Consider the following 21122-nt stretch of genomic DNA (forward strand, 5'->3'; position numbering starts at 1 on the left):
TTGGCCTCGCGCCGCTTCCAACTCCAACCTCATATTCTAAGTTGTTCTTGTCTTCTGCGGACGACTCGTCAGAGTCGCTATATGTCCCACTATCCGCGCTCCGGGTAGTCGCGTGCAAAGAGGGTGTTTTCACCGAGTTTTGCGAGCTGCCTGGTGCCAACCTTTCCGCGCCTCGTAGAGTCGGAGATGCACGTCCTCCTGCAGGACACTTCGTTCCATTCGGCTGCGTGGGGACAGCACATGGCTCAACTGTCAGCGCTCATTCACTCTCGTAGCTGTCTAGGAGGCCCGGATCATCTACCAGCCATTGTTGCTCAAAGGTTTCGCGAGTTCGCGAAGTGGATCCAGTCGGCACTCAAGGGTGAAGCGGATTACGATGCTTTGGAGCGTTTGCAAGAGGATTTCATGCAACATGGAACTGACGCAGATACCCTATTCCGGCCGGTTCCAGAAGGCGTGTTCTCGGCAGTTCTCTGTTACGAAACATATGACAGCCGTATATCGGATCCCTGAAGAAATCTGGAATTCCGCTGGTGATAGCTTTCCTTTCATCCCTCCTCCTGCACGTCTTTGCTGAATGCATTGCTGTTCTCTGCTCTGTTGGAATGAGGTGGATTACGTTGTCAGCCAGCTATCATCTAACACTGCCATGTAAATCCGCCGGGTATGAGAGAGCTGTGTTTCGAGGCAGAGGAACGCTTCGCAAGGAGTCTCAAAAGAAGAAGATCTATGATAGGCAGTCCCTGGTAATGTTGGTCTGTGGCCTAGTAGGCATATCTACCCTCACCAGAATCCTTAGATACTAGTAAATATTCTTATTAAAAGAATTTAAGCTGCCAATATTTATCTTATAAATATATGTATATAGGTTATTGGCGAGTTATAGTTCAGATCAGCTAAGAGGCTGATGTCATGGCCTTCCTTTGTTAGCTGTCTGCCATACAGGTACTTGGTAGAAATTTCAGAATCTTATTTAGTTGTCCATGTTAGGAGCATGTCAAACCAAGTAACAAGTTAGCCAAATTACACTAGTATATGTTATCAGCCTAGTCAAGACATTAACATATAGAGAGCTTGTGTTGCCTTTTTATACAGCAGGGTATATTTGGCGTCCTTCGCTCCTGTCTAATGTCCATATTGCCCCTCTTCTACCCTTAAGCTTTGTCGTCCTGATCAAATTGATTCCATCTCCTCTCGTCTTTCTCTCCACGCTACGGAAAGTGCGGGTTCTAGGCCACTTTGGCAGAGCATGCGCTAATTATAAATGGTGCGATTATGTGAATTGCTGCTCCATATAAGATCAGGTTGAGCAAGACACTGGGACTACCAACAGAGGCTTGATACCACCTGGGTCAGGGGCCCTGGCCCTGCCTGCTTCCCGGCCCGGCCCTCCCTACCGCCCCCCGCTATCTAATAATCACAATGCCTCCCCTCTGGCAAGCTGGCCTGTTGCCCGCCCTTAAGAGAATCCGATCAGGCTAGATAAGGAGGAAGTGCCCAGGGGTGGGCCAGATGATCCAATTGTGCTGTAATAGTAAGTAATACGGTTTCTTTTCTTTCTTTCCCCCCCCCCCCCCCCCCCCCTTTATACCTGTACCTGCCCTGCCTACTTATATGGGCCCTGTATACAAATACCTGAGTAAGACTTGCACCTCTATGTGGTTGCTCAGGACAAGTAGCCAAAGGGTAAAATAAAGCACTAAAATCTAAAAATATGTTTTTGCCCTTTTGTCCTAATAGTCTGCCATACTCTCACTCAAAATAGACCTCATTTCACTGATAGCCCAACCACAGCCCCTTGCAAGCTCGGACATACTTCAGCTGCTCCAGGCTGCTACATTGCTGCCAATGTTGGTTCCTTGTGCTCGTGTTAGCTCCCGGAGCCGGCCATGATGCTGTTGCTGGCTATTTTACTACTCTCCTTAGCTTCTGCAAGCTGTCTCTTGCTGTCCTTTGCTCCTGCTGCACGCGGTCACGTGATATGTTAAAGCAGCCATGCTGCCCGAGCAGAACTAAACCGGTTGCGAACTATGTTCAATTTGGAGCACGAGTATATTAGGTACCTTATTTAAGGTTCGTACTGATCTGTACGACTGTTATGGATGCAGCCAGCATGCTAATAATACTTGGCAAGATCGGTTGGTCCAGTAAAAACCCTTGGAAGCTGGAACCTTGCCAGGGTTAGGTAGAGAATTAGAATCCTTTTAGGCTTGGCCTTGGCTACCTATCTTAGCGGCACACGGCTGTACTGTACACAGCCCTGCAGCCATCCATGTAATGTTAATCGTGGATTTGTTGGTCAGCCAGAGGATAGGCTATCGCCCCCCCCGTTGGTTGGTTGGATTGGATTGGATTGGTTTGGTTTGGTTTGATCTGGCCAATGTCTCACTCAGTTGGCTTGGTTGGACAGTTGGAGTTGTACTGGAGTTTGGGGGTGGCCTGCGTCTGACCTTGACTGGTCGTGTGCGCTGTGCACTGATAGTAGTCTGAATCCTGCTTGATGTCTGTCTGCCATTCGTTCCCATGGGGGAGTTGGGGTTGGTTGGTTGCTTACCTGGAAGGAGGGGAGGGGGGAATCGTCCACTGATAATACCTTAGATGACATGGACGGGTTGAAACGAAAAATTTATGTAGGTAGGTAGTCAAGTTAAGCTTTTTAGACCTGCTTTGTTTTTGCTTTACTCTTCGATATACGTTGGTTGCTTTTTGTGAATTCTTCTTCTCTTTCTCTTCTCCGTACTTCCACCGTTCTCGACTAGGTATGTACCATTGATGGTGCTGACGATTCGCATCACGCTCAGCTCACGTGGACAGTTACGCTTACAGGCACACGCACCGTTTATGCTTCGCGTAATCTGCTATAACAGCCTGAGATGAATTTCGTGATTGATTTGATGCGTTGATCTTGAGAAATCTATCTCATTCTCAGCTCATCTCGCCACAACACGGTGATATTTCAGAACAAATGAAATGAGTCTAAGAGGCCAACCTGCATGAGCTGGCGTATTTTGTTATATACTCAGAGCAGAACTTCCATCAGTGGGAAAAAATCAACTCGTGTGACTGAGTACACACTCCGACGAACGGGTCTATACATACTTCCTATTATTGGCGTCATCTCATCTGTACGACGTCACACAGTCTGGACCAGTCTTTTGATCTTCTCAGCGGAAAACATCACGATCTGTGTTTCAACAATAAAAAATCATTCGAGTCTGGAAATTCCCTTCTCAACCTGGCATTGCCGTCTTTTCTTTTGGTCGAGGGATACAACTTGTGGAGGAAGAAAGAAAGAACCCGCGAACGAGTGAATGATAATAGCATAGAAGAGACAACAAAATGAGAGACATCGAATTCATCGACGACAACGCCTCCTTCACCTCCAGCGGCAACTCTTCCGCATCCTCGACATATCGAAACCAACATCTACGGAGACGCCACACCTTGCGGAGGCTGTCGCGATGGGTGTCGAAGCGGACGTCGCCTCGTCAGGTCGACTTCAATCGAGTACCGACAGAATCGGTTGAGGATGATATTTCTGTATCGTACGCTGCGTTCTGCAATGAATTTACCGCTTCGGGAGGAGGGTACTATCAACGAGCGCCGAATACGACCGTTTCAGAATCGAAGGGCGAGGGCGATGCGCAGAGAGCTGTTGAAGGTCAACAACCAGATGTCAGCAGCAGCAGCAGCAACCCTAGAATCAACCATCCTGGAGTCATCAAGCTTATCTCTCCAGATAGCAATACCAATACCGCTCCTGAGCCGCAGCAGCAGCGCTCCTTCGTCTCGAAGAGTCCTCCGAACTTTACTCTCCCTCCTCTCTCAGGCCGTCTCTTCATTACCAACCCGCCACGGAGCATACTGGACATCAATCTTGATTCCAAGCATACCTACGCATATCCTTCGTGGCCACGGATGCCACCGACTTCTCATACTCACTCCATAGTTGAGGAACCTTCTTCCAACTCCTCAGCTTCACAACAGCAGCAGCAGCAATCACCACCACCTTCATCACAACAACCGTCCTCATCGTCAAAGCCACTGTCCTCCGGTGCCATCACCAGAGGAGCATCCTTCGCTGAGCGGATGCGTGGGAGGCACCATCGCGCGAGTTCTCATCCAGTTTCTTCAGCTTCATCATCATCTCCTCCTCTTCCTCCTCCTCCCCCTCCAGCAGTATCAAGAGGACATCCTACCTCACCGACAGCAGCGCAGATTTTCACACCCGCCATTCATCATCAATCACAGCCTAGCAATATCACTGGCAGTGGTAGTGGCAGTGCAGTCGACCAGCAATCAACCCCGCGACAGCTCCAGCGCAGACACAGCTTGTGGCAACCGCTCAAGTCGAAGTTTTCGCTTGTTCGGCTGCGGGGAGGGGCCTAGAGAGAAAAAAAAAGCATGAATCAAAGCAGCCTATGTAGTAGAGCGATCACCTTAGTGTAGAGAGATTCCTATGTCGGTGTATCTATATACCTGCTTTGTTGGTTGCTTATGGGAGAAGAAGATGGTGAAAGAGGATATGAAGAATAACTACTGGGAATTGCATTATGATATATACCCAATTTTATTTTTCCTTTTGAATTCAAGTGAATCCCAAATGCCCTTATTTATTCATTTATTTTTTTTTTCTTCCTGAATATTGACTGCTTCAGATTCATGGTAAGAAGTCGATCGATTGATTAAATTAATCACTTAATCGAACTATTGCCTTTCCTTTTCGATTACCGACGAACATATTACTACTGGATGCGTAATTAATCCCAACGGAAAGAAACCAACCCTCCTCTCCTGGTGTTCTGAATATTTACTCGTCATTCGGCATTCCTCATATTGTTGAACCAAAAAAAAAAAGCAAGCCAAACCAAAGCAGGGGCAGAGTAGGGGATAAAATAGGCATCTACTAGATTAAGACAGAGTATGATAGAGTAATGTAAAGCAGGGTAAAGATAAGGTAGAATATGGTAGAATATGGTAGAATATGGTAGAATAAAGTAGAATAAGTAGAATAAGGTAGAGTAAGGTAGAGTTAAAGCAGAAGAAAAAAAGTAGAATAAAAATAAAAATAGAAGTAGAATAAAGTAAAGTAGAGCAAAGTAGAGCAGAGTAGAGTAGAGCAGAATAAAGTAGAGTAGAATAGAGTAGAGTAAGTAGACAAGGACAGAGTAGATGATATAGGTACAGTACATACCTAGATCTACATAGAAAGAAAGAAAGAAAGAATTCTGAATAAAAAAAAACACAAACAAACAAATAAATAAATAAATAAAACATGCCACTGTTTTACGGAGTTCATTCGCGATCTGACCATGAAGGAAATGAAGCTGGCAACAAACCTTACTACACTACCGCCGGAGCCAACGTAATGAAATTGGAAATGAAGGTGAGAGTGATGGGGGTGATGGAAAAATCCACAAATAATTAATATTAATAATGGGAGGGGGTTTTTTTTTCGTTCTCTTTTTGCTTGTAGAAAAAAAAGGATCGGCGATTTTTTTTTCCTGTTCTCTCCTCCCATCTTTTCTTACCTACTTCTACAGTATTACTTACCCAGGTCGTCCGTTCGTCAGTCTGCCAATATGAGTATCTTCATGAAGACTTCGGCAAAACGAAATGAAATGAAATGAAAAATGTTCTCATGAAGAAAAAAATTCATAAGGAGAGTTTCATATAGTATACTATAGTATTGTATTGTATAGTAGAGACTTTTGGTTCTGTTTTCATTCCCCATCCAGTTATAAGTCTATCTCACATGAAAAAAATATCGAGGGAAAGCAAGGCCATGGTATCAAGATCTAGGTATCAATCATCATGTGCATGCAAGGCAGGAAAGCGGGATCAACTCCAGTTCTAAAAATTGAATGTGGTTTTGGTCGTGTCATGAATCATGCAATCGTAACGGTCCATCCCGCTGTCCAGCATCCACCTCTTCGCCAGAGGAGCGGGCAACCCTTGCCCTCACTCACCCTTACTCCGGTCTCCGCATCCGTCATCTATCCATCTCCTTCCGCTTGACAAACTGACACCGACGCCGACGCCGACATGCGTGATTCCGATTCTTTCTTCCCGTCAGGACACCGTCCTGGCAGTTGAGACTTTTTTGTTCCCCCTAAGCAAACCCCGTTGATGCATGGCAAAATCGTAAACGATGTGTGGTTGAAAAATCATCGAAAGAAGACAGTACTGAATGCAAAGGATGACCAGCATGAATGTAGGCGCAGGGAGATGGGTCTCGGTAATGCGAATCCCAGTGTCTGACTTCCCGAAGTACGTCGAAGGCAGACACCTGCAACCGTTTTTATGACCAAAACCAGCAGCCCGGACCAGTCATTTCGTAGGCGGAGTACGAAATGAACAGCTCATGTTCCCCCCATGCTTTATGCCTGGGGGCGTCGCGAGTCCGTTGTCGATGTCGAACCCGCGGTAAAGAAAACTCAAACCCATCACCATCACAATAAATTCGTCACGAGCTCTGCTCATGAGGGTGGGGCTTCCTTGCTGTAACCCGGTGGAGGTTGTGGTAGACATGGTAATGCCGGTTGGAGATGCACTTCCGCACCGAGACCAGAAAGACTTCGATCTCGGGCTTGGACCAGCCCAGACTAAGCAGCGGTTTAAGCGAATATCCCTGCAGCGCGTCCAGCCAGTCGGTTTCGTACCATGCCCCGATCGTTTTTAATTGAGGATCCTTGGGCCACGGGTTCAAGGGGACCTTGACGATCCGGTCCTCAACGTCCACGTAGCCAACTTCCCGGAGCCAATCGGCCAGTTTGTGGGCTATACGGAACTGTCGACGATGTTCCCCTGTTCGGGCTGCTCGCTCCTGGAATTCGACCCAATCGTGGAGCGAGTACTCACTAAACCCGTCAGGGTTGGGAGGGGGCATCGTGTCGTCATCGCATCGGCACAGGGGATCTACCTCGTGCCATTCGAGGTAGCCGCCAGGTTTCAGGCACTTCAAGGCTTTCCGCAGAACATCTTTCACCGAGGGGAAAGATCCGCTCATGTTACTCATGCGGATGTAGTCAAAGTGATTCTCTTCCCACATCCACTCCGGGTCCGTGGCATCGTCGACCAAGAAATGTACGTTTGGAGGGACGTGGGTTGGTTGTACTGGTGACAAGTCCGTACCTATTATCGTCGTATCTGGGAATAGAGCGGCTGCAAGACAAATCAGAGTAAGTCCACGGAAGATCAATGGATGGTGCGTATCTTACCCATTTCTATCGCCCATATGCCTGAGCCAGTACCGATATCGAGGATCCTCTCTGGATTCGTTAGCGGTGCGAAGTAGAGCCGATCACCGTTGATCTTCTTAAGGATTTGGTGCTGCATGTCCAGACGATCCAACTCCTGCTCATCATTTGGATAAGGATATACTTTCGTCGCGTCAGAAGATGGTCCCGTAAACAAGGCGAGAGTCAGCACATACTGCCTTCATGATATTTGTGATATCGTCTTCCATGCTCGATAGGATAATCTGTGACACTTGCCGTCAAGGACATAGTGTCACTGCTATACGTAATCAGTTTTCATCTTCAGCACATCAGGTTTGGACAAGACTCGAGGGACTCAGCTCCTCCCCTCTCAAGGTGAAATCAACGGGCCGCTTGGTACTAACCAGTCATCGGTGGACGAATCCTTTGTCATTGCTCATCAGCCTTTCTGTCCAACAGCAGACGGTTTGTTTGGTTGTGGTTGCACGCAAATCCACCAAAGTAACAAGTACAAATAGAGATGACGAGCACAGAAGACATAGAAGAAACAACCAGAGCCAACGGAGGATAAGGGATCTCTCACATCGGGGGTCATCGCCATTCTGCCTGCCTGAGTCTCCACAGTCACTTAAGATTGGTACACGACGAACGGTGGGATGGGCTGGCTCCGGCCCGTCCGTGGTGAAACTGTACCGGGAAAAGACTCGACAAATCTACCATTCAATTTCTCCAGAGGGCGAGAATGGAGCCGCTTTTTGAAGGGAAAATCTGGGTCGAGGGGGGAAAGGCCCCGCTGGATAGGAGAACCGGCACCGTGGACTTGGTTCCCTGACGGCACGGGGAGAAGCGAAAAAAAACTCAAAAGGAAACAAACCACCAGGGGGGACAAAAAGAAAAGAGAAAGAAGAAAAGAACAAAGGAGGGATCGGACAGGAAGACAGCGAGGTCGCCTGCTTGCTCGCTTCCATGCATGCAGCCCAATTGCTCTCTCGTTGACTTCATTTTTCCCTTTTCCCTTTTCCTCTAATTATGCGGCAGACCCTCGCTGGCGGTAACCCCGCCCTCTGGACACCGGAGATTTGGCGATCAGGATCGACGAAGCCACCCTGGGACGACAGAGAGTGCTGTCAGCATGGAGCGATGGCATAGCCCACTTCCTATTTTTTGGGAGTTGCAATCGGAAAGTTTATCACGCCAAGTTCCAGCGCGACGGTGGCAGCTGCAACGCTTGCAGGGAGTCGACTGTCGGGCCTTCCACGATTCATTTGCACGCCAATCCACGACCAAATACCCAGGCGGGGATGATGTTCTGCACGGCGCCCACGATAGCGTTGGTTAGCCCTTCCATATCCCGAACTGGCATCCGGCAGCGCGTCTTGGCTGCAGAGGGTCCGTCTCGGCCATCCCGGGGCGCCGTTAAGCCTCTGCTCTGACGCCAGCACCTAGAGCACGGGCGTTCCAGGATCCTGGGAATTGCTGTGAGGAACTGGGAGACTCAGGACAGAATGGAACGACCGTTAGACGAATCATTTGCATCGGAGACGGTGAGTTCGTTTGCCATCCTTCATTGACCGGAGACAAAAACCACCGTTCCACCGGCCACGCAGAGTACGGTACACTTGATCTATTCTAGCGACTACGTTTTCTGTGCTCCGAAGATATCCTCAGGACCTCAGCAAGCCAACTGTCTTGCCCCATTGTGATCTGGTCCCGGTTATAGGGTTGAGGCAATCCAGCGCTAGGGGTTTATCCGTCCAGTCTCGATGTTTTATTGAGTGGAGGAACAACCAGAAGCGGCCCGCTGCAACGCACCGTGTGGTCTGTGTGGCTTGTTACTCTATGAGCCCGAGACAGGAGAAGAGCTCCTATTCGGAGTCAGCTTCCATGAACTGCTGTCTGCTGGCAGGGGCTCTGGACTGCTACACTACACCAAAGTCGATGACGTAGGATTCCAGATGACCACGGTCTGCTGAGCTTTTTGGCCCGGTGACACTGAATCCCGAAGTTGGAGGTTGGGTTCGGTAAGTATAACACTGCAGACGTTATTTAATTATTATTATTTTGTTGTTGTCGTTGTGTGGCTTTGCCGGATCCTTTTCCGGCCGACAATCTTAACCGTCCAGAAGGATCCTACGCATACTACGACGACCAGACGGCCCGTCTGCGGTTGCGGGAAGTTCCGTAGACGCGATCTACAAAATAGCCAGATTCTTCTCTTTGTTTTAAAATCAGGAACTGATCCTGTGAATAGTTTCGTGACCGTCCTTCGTCCACGTCTGTTGGTCTGAAAATCCGACCAGTCCTGAAGACTCAGGAGGTTTTAGTTGGACCTCTCGGCTCCCTGTCAAATTACTTCGTACGCTTCGACACCAGCTATCAGATCCCAACGGTCTGATGATCTGGCGGTGTCATATGCCAGAAGACAGCGGAGCTTTCCAATGAAGATGGCTGTCAGCTGTCACTAAAAGGAGCCACACCCGAGTATGGTGTCCTCCCCATCCTTAACTACTCCGTATAGAAAACTACCTAGTCCTGACTGACTCCTGAGGGCTTCAAGCGTGCAGCTCAAGTGCTAGTCTCACATCGTCCGCGAACTGACCTCCTCCCAGTGACTGTTAGGATTTCCAGCCTTCCCGCAGATTCCGACCGAAGTATGGAGTACTCTGTACAAGGAGCCACTTAGGTAGTGTTGTTCGTCCCCTAATTCCCGTGGACGCCCATCATCGCCCTTGTTCTTGGCATAAACAACAGGATAGGCGTGCCTTCAACCTCGTCTCGACTTTCTGCTGCCTCTCACACTGGCCGCACTGATGTGGTAGCGATACCGACAGGTCGTTGGGAGTGTTATGTTAGTACTCCGTACTCGGTACTGCATCAGGGATTGCGCTATTAACCCCACACGAGTTTGATGTCTTTCACCGATGACGACGACACGAGACCATTTCCCTGCACGGTTTACTCCGTACTCATGGATTTTGACTCAGACTGATCATCTGCCCTAAACGCTTGGCAGAACACAGACCGTTCTGCTCGGAATGATTTCATGGATAGCTTCGGGGAATGACATCATGATAGATGCCTGTTGCTTTGATTGAACCATCGGAAACGCTGCTGATGGTCAACGACCGGGGAATCACTACCGAATGCATTGTTATTATTCTCTGTAATGAGACCTGGTCTGGCCCAGAAGCGGCTATTTACATCCGTCAGCAGTGTTGAGTGGTTTCTCAAAGTACCTGGCAGCAACAGTCGGCATACGTCCCTAGAGAGGTGCCGAATGCCCACTTTCTGTCTTATACTGAGCCAGCAGGACTCCGTAGTCATCGTCAACATCACCATCATCACCACAACCCCCACCACCAGCATCAACATCATCATAATAAAAGACAAAGGAGAAAGTATGTCGAAAGTGTAGACGAAGGAGCAGGATGAGACGTGTCATGTCCAGGTCAACAACCTACGGAGTAGTTACCTCTCTGGGTAGTAGGTAAATACTACCTAGGTACGGAGTACTCCGTACTTGAAAAGGAGTAGAACCAAACTGCCAGAAAGGCAACAAGGGATTATTTGGATGTCTGGAATCCGTCCCTGGCCATCTCCTACCTAGTTGGTAGTTCTGCGTCGGATAAAACCTTTTCCCATGCGACGAGGGTACAGGATGGCCAGTACGGAGTACTCCGTATACTGATACTCATTCTCCTTGTAGGCCTGCTATTAACGAGCCAGGGTCAATCGCCAGACTGAGACAATAATAATAATAATGGTGGTCACTGTTCTAACATACGGCAGTGGGTGGATCAATTTGGGGAGTGTGTTCTCCGCAAATGGACACACACACATCTTGCAGGTTGCAAAAGCAGGCATGGCGGTCACCCATGCAGACAGTCCTCCATCGTTCTTTGTCTGCAGAACCCTGCAGTGTGATAGCCTGATTCAGTCCGAAATAAGCCTGACTTGCAGCTATCAACCCTGCAGCCTCCCCGACACCACAATTTTATTAATCCTGACGATCGACAATCAATTAATATCAGTACTCTGTACACATAGTGCACTAGTAGTGACTGTCCTATTAATAATATTATTACCTGCCTAATTGGTTTGTTACTATTACCTAATTCAGCTCTCATGTCTGCAGCTGAACTAAGCTAAGAATGGTTGGCTTGTCGAAGGAAGCAGCGGTGACGCAAATGGGACTCCGGGGTTGCAACTTGCGCGAGGTCCGAGGAGAAAGAAAAACGTTGACAATTAATGCCAACTTTTCTGTTCAAATTCATATCATAACAATCCCAACGCCAGATCGAAGATTCGAGGTCATGAGTCAAGCCAACCGCCAGCGAAGGATGTCCGCGGAAGACTCCTTCCTTCGCTTGGGTTTTTTTTTCCAGCACACCACACCGACTGCAGGAGACTGTCCATGGCGCAGATCTCAAAAATAGGCAGGCAGGGAGTCTTGGACAGGATGCTGTCTAGAATGACACCCTGATCATGGATGACCGGCAGCCCTTTGCTTTTAGCCGCAGTCCAATCAGTGGTGGTTGGCTCCGGGCCCATGGCGCTCCATACTGCAACTGTGCAAGCACTGACCATGGTCGCTGACTCGCGTGAGTCGCGTCCTTTTTCCCTACAGCACTAACGGAGTACGGAGCACGCCCGTCCAGCGTACCGCGTGGATGGTAACGCGGCGCAGAGGGCAAGGGCTCGACGAGACCCTTGTGGCCCCTGAACCATGCCGCTGGATCCTGAAGCTGACAGGCTTTCGCCGTACCGACACTGTCCCACAACACTAGACGACGAACCGCACGTAGTGCAACCACAGACTCGGGAATACAAAGGCTGGGACGCAACCGACCTTTTCTTCGCGATTAATACGATAGGGGAACCTGGTTGATTGCAAGGCAAATTGGTCGCAGACAGCAGCCAGTCCACAATCGTGACAATCTGTCCACTGCCTTGGGTACGGAGTACTCCGTACTTAATAACAATCACTTCTCTCATTTCAGATACAATTTTACGCAGGGATTCCAGCGTGAGAGAGGATCAAATCCAGATAAGTGAGGGTCGGTGTCGAGTGATCTTGTAATCAAGTTTACGGAGTGTTTCCATCATACCGACTCTAACTAACGTGGAGTGCGTTTCAGACGCACCAACCAGGAATAACTGTCCGCGCCAACTAATTCCAGAATATACTCCGTACACATGCACGTCCGACTTGGAGCCGAAAGCTCGACGGTTGCCTCTGCTGCCGTTTCATCGGTCCGTTATTTAGTCGTCGACTCCACAGGAAGGAGTTCCGAAGTCTAGACGGATGTCTACATATCCCTCAAGCCAAGAACCAGTTATAGTGCTTCGTATAAGCCTCGATTGGGAAAGACCCACGTATCATAACAATTTTTCATCGTTGTTGTTGGAATCAGCCTTACCTTTGTTGTCACCCGCCTGCTGGTCTCACCGTACGGCTTCTGAGGCTCTTTGCAGAGCCGCCCGGGTACGCTGGACAGCCGGACTGAAGAACTGGCCGGAAGGCAACCAACGAGAACGTTCGAATTATCCTCTCCTTATCCTTGTTGTCGTGGTCTCGATCTTCGGAATGCCATGTCAGAGGCTTTCCGAGACAGATAACGGAGCCTTGTAAAGAGTCCAGAGTTAGCGCACCAGCGCCCAAGCTCAGCCTTCAACGCCCGTCTGGTGTTTTCTTTGCGTGGGTTTATGACGATCAACACAGGTAGCGGCCCGTTTGGAATCGACAGAACCACTTCTTCACCGGTCGAAGACACTCGGGAACCAGCCACGTCGTTTCTGCTTCAGTCCTAGCTTCAGGATTCTATTTTCGAGACGATTCCATCCTGGCTAGGAAGAAGATGCAGAAGACGACTCTGCCATGGCGCGTCAATACAGGAAGGAGCCTACAATACAGGAGCCCCTTTGAAGGCCTCAAGGAGCCAGCATTGACATTGTCCGGGTCATGCACTGCGTATGCATGTCTACCAAAGGAGGCAACGCCCACGGACTCATAAGTGAGTTTCTGCGCCCTGACGTAGCTGCAGCCAGACAACACGCTAGGAAATCGGATCCATCAGGACCAAGCCAAAATTATCTGGTTTGTCAACTCGATTTTTCGGTTTCCAGTCGGTGAGGACATCGGACAATGCGAAATTGAGTCGAAGACTCAACAGATTCCTGAGCACAGTGGACACCGTTGGGCTTGCAGACTAAAATAGGGCATTGGTATAGAGTAGGTACACGTAACTAGGTCCTTCAGCCTCGACATCATCAGGCATCACACCGCTCCGGACAGATTTACCTAGTCTGCACTACCTACAGTAGTCAACGTCTAAGAGACCCCAACGGTCAACAATCAATCATCTATCCTATCACGAGGATCAGTCAGCCTGTGACCTGGCCCCGTTACAGAAGGAGAGAGAAAGACGTGGATACACACTCCGTGCGGAGTACAAGAGACGAAAGTAATGTGTGAACACACGAAAGGGGAAAGAACCCCGAAAAATAATTGCCATCCGTTTCACCACAAGCCCATCTCAGTTATCGATCCACCTGGGTTAGGTAAGTCGTCGACTCCTAGCAACGCCACTCATTCGTTGGGATCAGATCATCCATTTAATCCTATTTCAAAAAAAGAAAAAAGAAAGAAAGATAGCACAAGAGATCCATCCATGCTGATATGCTCTATTGATCCCGCGTTCCCCATCATCCTTTATTTGGCTTTTTTTAACCGCTGCAATGCTAGGATAGTCATACCTATAAGCTGATACAGATACAATTCACCAAGTCATCAAATCAAAAATTACCCAGCACTCGCGTTAGTTGACTACCTTAGGTACCTGATCTAACAATTATATAATATTTGAAGAAGATCAAGACAGATCAAGGAAGATGGATCTTCTCCTCCGGACACTGACGGGCTTACTTATCTAATTTTATGCCCAAGGCCCAAATAAAATAAATCTAGGCTGAATTCCGTATGTAGAGTTCTCTCATGATTTTTCTGATCTCATTCTCCGATATTATCCTGTAGGCGGGGGGAGGGGGTGTGAGTCTGTGAGAGACCTTTAGGTATTTTTTGTCTTGGTTGTGTTCCTCAGGCAGGCCGCCTGATGGGCAAAAAAAAAAGACTAAGGTGCCAAACAATAAAAATAAATAAATAATCGTGTCTTGGACCAGAACAGAGAGCATACATATAGAATAATAAAACAAAAAAAAAGATCTAGATATCCTCTCTACTTGCTATGGTGACACTATGGTGACAGTCAGTCAGTCGAAGCATGCAAGATCATATAATATGTACAGTACCTACTAATGTACCTACACTACAACAAGGGCTTGAGTTGGTACCTACCTAAACAAAGAGCTGATTCGAGAGAGATAGATCCCCTGATAATATTAATTATTATGTCTTTATTTCTACGTAGGTAGTGTTATGAGCTCATATTCATGATCATTTTAGCAAAAAAAAAAAAGGCTGCTGGACATTTTCAGTCTAATTTCTTAACCATATTGGTAAAAAAAAAAAGAAAAGAAAGGAAGAAAGACAGAGATTAAATATATACTATACCCTGGCGGTTTCCATACTGTAACTATTACCTAGGTAAGTATGTACATACATACATATACGTACATGGGCAGAGTTAGGCAGGTTATGTACCTAGGTACCTTATTTTGTCAGCGCCTGAGGCTTTTTTTTTTAAATTACCATCACCTAAGAACACCGAGACAAACAAAGGTTTCACTCACTCAGGTACCTCCCTGCTTTTTTCGGATGCCGGAGATCAAAAAAACATGACTACGGAATTAGCCTATGTCTGGGCATAAATATCCTGTCACCTGAGGTCCATAGGAGATTCGATTCATCTTCCTCAATTTAATCTTTCTCCAAATAAATAAATTTGTTAGATACCTACCTAGGTACCTACCTAGGTCAATTTTGAGCGGCTGTGTGACTGCTGTCTAGACAATTTTGATGAATTTAGTGCCGGTGCCTACCTATGTATGGCTGACACTATCTGCCTAATACCCTAGCCTGCCCATCTATGTATGTATGTATGTACAGTACATATGTATAATATGTAAAACCCCAAGGTATAAGACTGTGCATATTCACTCTCTCTTTTTTTTTTCTTTTTTTTTGAACCAATACTTTTAAAAGGATTGGATTGGTCTAAAAATGTCTGCCAGCCTTTTTTTTTTCTTTTGTTCACGAAGATAAGCCGTAACACTACCTAGAAATAAAAACATAAAAACATGTCGGGGCTCCCAAATCAGCTCTTTCGGTAGGTATGTACTCAAGCCCTTGTTGTGGTGTGTGTGATAGGTAAGTAGGTACATACCTTAGGTACAGTACAGTACAGTGCATATAATCTTCATTATTCAACTGATAATGGCTATCACCATAGCACGCAAGCAGGGGGGGCATTTTGTTTCATTTCATTGTTCTATTATTCTGTATATATATGCTCTGAGACACAATTGTTTTTTATTCCAATGCTTAATAGGTATTATGGGCTAGATGTCTGTGAGAGAGTAGTACTCCTTTTCTCGGCAAATCGCTGCTTTTGTTGCAGACTCGGCCAAAAAGAGGCACCATGGCACCAGCTTCTTAGTGAACTGCATAAAAGGAGCTCCAACAGCTTTTGATTATTTTAAAGAGGGAAGATATGTGAGCTGGGCTTCTCTATAGCCTGGGTATAAGTATAACCAGCTGAGGCCAAGGGCCTTTGCTATCCAACAAACTATATATTATTGCCCTTAGGATGAGGAATTTGCCCAGACCTTCTCTTTAGAAAAGGAATCACCCTCGAGAATAGTACTATTAATACTCCTGCCCTCTCATTCATTGCTCCTCCTTCTCATATTTCAGTTGAGGGGTATTTACTTCTTGGACAGGCACAACGACAGGATAAAAGAGTGATCGATCCATTCCACCGAATTCCTTTTTTCCCCCTTATCATCCTTGCAAATGTAGCTGTAAGAAACTTTCCATATTGATATAGTTTAGCAGTAACGTGGTGCACTGACTCTTGTTTGCACATTACACACGACCTTTATCCTTTATCCTTGATCAAACAATTTAGGTACGATTGACACAATCTCTCTCACTCTCTCTCTTCCTTTTTTTTCATTCTTTTCATTTTTTTCTTTCTTTTCTTTCTATTTCCCCCCTTTTTAGCTCCTAGATCCGATTATACAGGTATTTGGTACGGTGGGTCGACATTTCCGGTCTGAAGCTTGTATAAAATTGCGTGAAGAAGTGATGCCAGGGACGATGACGATGCAGAGACAATTTCTGGAAATTAACGTTTAGTCTTTGTCAAGGAATTCCTCAAATCAGACTAAAATCAGACAAAATCACTTTTTTTTTTCTTTTAATTATAATCGTATTCGTGTTGTTTTACTGTTTCAGGAAGACCTGCTTAGTCATCACGCCAAGACCGTCGCCTTGCAGAGCTTTGTCCGCGGAATTCAACTCCAACAATTCTGATCAATATCCGATCCTCACTCAATTGCCAGTCCCATGTGTGCGGTATCCTATGTCTTTTTGCAGGCATGCGTATAGGCATGCGCTGCGCCAGCAGCCTACTGCCGCGCTTCTCGACCATGTGTGGATCAGCGAAGAACATCTCGCCTCCGCGTTTCGGCGGTTTGTCAACTGCCAGCGGCGTCACGAGAGTCGGGTCCCGGGCCCATTGGAAGCCAGGAAGCGGCTGGCCAAGCGAAAGAATACTGCACTGGCCGGTGTAGGTGCCTCTGGTCCACCGGCGGCGGATGTGGGAGGCTTGTTCGGGATGAATGGCAGCGGACATATGCAACGGAAGGATAACGATTCGCCGTGGACTCGCTCCTGGCCCGAACCGCTAGGTAAGGAGACTCCTGCCAGGAATTGTTTTTCTGATGCTAACACGACAAATAAGAGGTATTCTCTTATCCTATACCACCGCCAGAGCCCGGCGAAGGATACACAAGCGTCGATGGTATACCATTCGATTCCGGTATACCATTCGAATCTGCTATACCGTTCGATTCTGGTCCTGATGACCCTGGGGACGCCGATGAAATCAGTCGCGATGAGGTATTGGAGAAATTATTGGAGAATTGCTGGACCGTACAAGATATCAGGAAGGTTATAGATCAACTTCCGATCGACCTTCAACGGGAGCCAGCTTACAGTCTGATGGTGTTCAGCAACCTGCTCTCTAAATCAATTCATTGCCCAGACCGGGTATTTGATGAGGCCCTGCTCTTTCTGGATGATCCGGCTCTCAATCCTCCGGGAGCAGGTAACTATCTGACACTAGTGGAGCATCTCGTAGGCTACGAAGCGACGACAGTCCAAAGGCACAAATTACTGGGCGCAGTGGAAAGAGCTATAGAACTGGGGTTGATCCCCGGTACCGAAATTGGACTGATAATCAGAACACTCCCGAACATCAAGCTCGGTGGCACAACGCTAAAACAGCAGGAGAATCTGGGAGAGCTAGCCCGTCATCATAGGCGGATCTGGGAGGCTCTCCGAGGCTGCAGTGTCTTGCGATTGAAAGATCTGGATGAGGGTGTTCTTGACCGGTGGCTCGAACAGTTAGTGGATGCGGCGACGCCAAATGAAGAACTCCTGCTTCTAGCGAAAGACATTGTTCTAGCAGGCCAGGGGTCAAGCTCGACCGTCTGTCGTTGGATCCCGACGCTGATCAGGCAATGCTTGAGTCTCTCGGCGGATCCGATGGTTGATGAATCATATTTTGCTTATCAGACAAACATCGTGAACTATGTCAGCGATCTTTTGAGCCCGCTGGATGCTGATCTTGCCTTAGGATATATCATTCAGGTATCCGAGGCTTTGGCATTCTCGCAGACAAGTGACGGACATCGGCATGCCGCGCTGAAGATCTGGCGAGACTGTTTGCTTGACATCCCCAATGTTGCATCTCTTGCTTCGTCCCGCGTCTGGATGGACGTAGGACCATTCGATTCCCCGAAATTCTCGACCCATCACCGAGTCATTCTCCGATTATGGGTGCTAAGTTCGTTGAGCAAGTCCGTTCATCGGGATCTAATAATCTGGCAACCGCAACCGAAAGCAACTGACCCCGTCGTCTCCGCCCTTCTGAGGCAGTTTGATCTCCTCACGTCGGATCGCAATGACGCTGATTTTTTCTTCAACCTGGTCGTGGCTCTTCAAGAGCTAAACCTCCCGTACAACCACGTCCTGTTGATGGTTTTTAGCGTCCTGGCGACGAAGTACACGAATAATCGGTTTGCGCGCCGGGTGATTGAAAAGCTCGAATGCTCGCAGATGACTATGGAGGATGTCGTCGCGCATACCTTTTGCTTCAATGCTACCAAGTCGATTTTCTATCCCACCTTTGAACGGATGATCCGAAGGATCGACGTCACCAGCTCGGAATTTCTGCGGGACAGCATCCGTCTGGCTGAAAGCGGACGCCAAGGCGCTTTTGAGTTTCAACGTCTGCTCTCCCGTCACACGCCGCTGAAAATCGCCCTAGCCAAGTCATGGTCATGGCAAGTGCGATATCATGCTGACATTCGTCGAAGTCAGACCTCTGATGAGCCGGAATCGGAGAGAGCAGAGTCGTCGTCGTCGGAATACCCCGACCCCGAGGCCTGCCTGGAGATGATTCACGTCCTCGCGCTCTCCTTCGCGGGCTCCGACAAGTTATCGGAGAAGCTTTCGTTCTACCTGGTACACTGGCTGTACAAGTACCTGAGACGGCACAACGCGCCCATCAAACCGGCCCTTGTGCGCGCGCTGTACCACTCCGGCGTGGTCCGGTTCCGCCGTGCAGGCCGTCGTGTGCCGGTACCGCAATACCAATTCATCATGGACCTGGTCCGGGAGGTTGAAGGGGGGCACGTGGTGAGGGCCTTGGACAGTGGCCATCATTATGTGGCAGCGAACTGGCTGCAGATGCCTGAGAGGTATCTGAGAGATGACGAGCCATTTGCGTCCCACTGGTCTGATTGACTTTGACGTTGACGTTGACGTTTCAGGTAGGACTATTATTTATCGATGATGGCATGGCATGCGGTGCATATACATCGATCTATTACCTACCTAGGTATTATCTACACACGTAATGCATGTATGTATATACATACATGTACTGTACTGTACATTTCGTGATGATAAACAAAACGTAAATAAGTAGATAGTCGCACCAATCGCGAGTGAAAAAATAGGATAAAAGGATATTTTAATATTGCGGAAATAGATGATATATACCTATACCTATACCTATATCCATATCCATATCCATATCCATATCCAAATCCAAATCCACATCGGGTACATGTACAGTACAGTACAGTGGCAAGAAGAACTAAGCAAGTAAGTAGGCAAGCAAGCAAGCAGGCTCAATGATAACCATTGATTGATTAGGTAGATCGATAAGTAAAGATCTTGATTTCAATGGCATGTCAATCTTAATAGTCATCTTATTCGTACAATGCAGATATTCTCATTTCTCTCCCTTCCTCCCTCAAACAAACAAACGCCCTAGTTAATTAGTTTCCGAGGTTTCATTTTCTTTCTTCTTCTTTTTTCTTTTCTTTTTTTTTTCTGGCATAGGATGTCTGTAGACGATACGAGCAAGACATGACAATGACATGACATGACGATTTTCATGACAGTAGATTAAGATCTATATCTTCAGTCCCTTCTGTCTACCTACGAATCGACATCCATCTTCTCCACAACCACGACATCCTCGTCGCTGGAGAGCTCCTGCACCGTGACGTACTTGCCGATATCCTCCTTCTTGATGATCTTCTCCTTGAGCCAGGACGTGGTGCCCTTGGGGAAGCGGTAGTCGCGCTCCTTCTTGCCCCGCTCGTTCGGCTTGATGTAGTTGCGCAGCAGCTCCGTGGGCTGGTCCTTCTCGATGACGCATACGTCGACGTTGCTGCCGGATCCGAGGTCGTTGAAGATACCGGCTTTGATTGCTTCCGCGCAGAGCGCTATCGCCTCTTCCCGGTTCAGGTTCGGCTTCCAGGTTGACTCGAAGACGGACATGGCGGCCAGCGAGCCTGAGCCCATGGTGACGTAGGGCAGCTTGTCTGTCGAGCCGTGCGCGTGTACTGTGAAGAGGTGCGTGCCGGTCGGGTCGACGCCGGCCACGACGAGGTAAGCGCCGATATAGCCCTGATACCGGAAGAGGTATTGCTTCAGCATGGTCATGCAGGTGACTACCCGCGGGGGCCGGCCCGTCGACAGGGAGTGCAATTCGATATTGGAGCTGATCAGAGCGGTTGTGAACTCGGTATCTGCTGCCGTTCCGGCACCAGCACACCAGATCTGCGGTGCGATGTAGTGCAGTTTCTCGCAGTTCTAATCATGGGGCAAATCGCGCGGTGTCAACATTCATCACAGCTTGTCTCGAGCCACGCAGGTACGGTTCTAGCTCATACCTTATCTGCTACTATCGGTCCGCTCGTTGCTCGGGTATCTGCCGCAATCTGGATTCAATCAGCGGACACGTCTACGTGCCTGGGAGTAGGTTGCTGGTCTTACCACAACGCCCTTGTCGTATATGCACCCCACAATCGTCGTACCTGTGCTGGTGGCCTTGGGCAGAGGAAACCCCTTGGCATGAAGGGCCGCATTGCGGTTGTAGTTGGAGAAGTCGAAGCCCGGCATGGCGGCAGCAGAGGCTCAGGCTCAGAGGCCAGAGAAGGGTGCAGTCAAGATTCGAAATACTATGGCGTTGTCAGAGCTCCAGGGCCTCTGAAGGAAGCAAACAAAGATAGAATCAAGATAGAGAAGGGAATCTGAAGCTGGAGGGGGAGCTGGCAATGGCGGAGATGTGAGGCGCGACAACGGACGGAGTCCCGTTAGGTCACTCAACTGCGTGACGAAGCTGCGGCAGCCTTGCAGGT

The 21122-nt window shown here is 48.2% G+C and overlaps 4 protein-coding genes across 4 annotated transcripts; 2 read left to right on the forward strand and 2 right to left on the reverse strand.

The window, feature by feature from the left end:
- Positions 1 to 3339: 3339 nt before the first annotated feature.
- Positions 3340 to 4389, forward strand: VTN77DRAFT_6497 (uncharacterized protein; the record flags this gene model as incomplete). The annotated part of the gene is made up of 1 exon (XM_069422781.1): positions 3340 to 4389. One exon carries the CDS (start codon positions 3340 to 3342, stop codon positions 4387 to 4389), a length of 1050 nt encoding a protein of 349 aa, XP_069281407.1.
- Positions 4390 to 6466: 2077 nt separating this feature from the next.
- On the reverse strand, positions 6467 to 7821 carry VTN77DRAFT_6498 (uncharacterized protein; the record flags this gene model as incomplete). The annotated part of the gene is made up of 5 exons (XM_069422782.1): positions 6467 to 7164; positions 7221 to 7382; positions 7436 to 7518; positions 7625 to 7644; positions 7804 to 7821. 5 exons carry the CDS (start codon positions 7819 to 7821, stop codon positions 6467 to 6469), a joined length of 981 nt encoding a protein of 326 aa, XP_069281408.1.
- An 8941-nt stretch (positions 7822 to 16762) lies between these two features.
- VTN77DRAFT_6499 (uncharacterized protein) lies at positions 16763 to 19212 on the forward strand (the record flags this gene model as incomplete). The annotated part of the gene is made up of 2 exons (XM_069422783.1): positions 16763 to 17090; positions 17144 to 19212. The coding sequence occupies 2 exons, from the start codon at positions 16763 to 16765 to the stop codon at positions 19210 to 19212; spliced, it is 2397 nt and encodes a 798-aa protein (XP_069281409.1).
- A 702-nt stretch (positions 19213 to 19914) lies between these two features.
- On the reverse strand, positions 19915 to 20883 carry VTN77DRAFT_6500 (uncharacterized protein; the record flags this gene model as incomplete). Its single annotated transcript, XM_069422786.1, has 3 exons — positions 19915 to 20574; positions 20655 to 20702; positions 20758 to 20883. 3 exons carry the CDS (start codon positions 20881 to 20883, stop codon positions 19915 to 19917), a joined length of 834 nt encoding a protein of 277 aa, XP_069281410.1.
- Positions 20884 to 21122: the final 239 nt, after the last annotated feature.

Source organism: Rasamsonia byssochlamydoides (assembly GCF_041956645.1).
Source record: "Rasamsonia byssochlamydoides strain NRRL 3658 unplaced genomic scaffold VTN77scaffold_5, whole genome shotgun sequence".
Lineage (NCBI taxonomy): Eukaryota > Fungi > Ascomycota > Eurotiomycetes > Eurotiales > Trichocomaceae > Rasamsonia > Rasamsonia byssochlamydoides.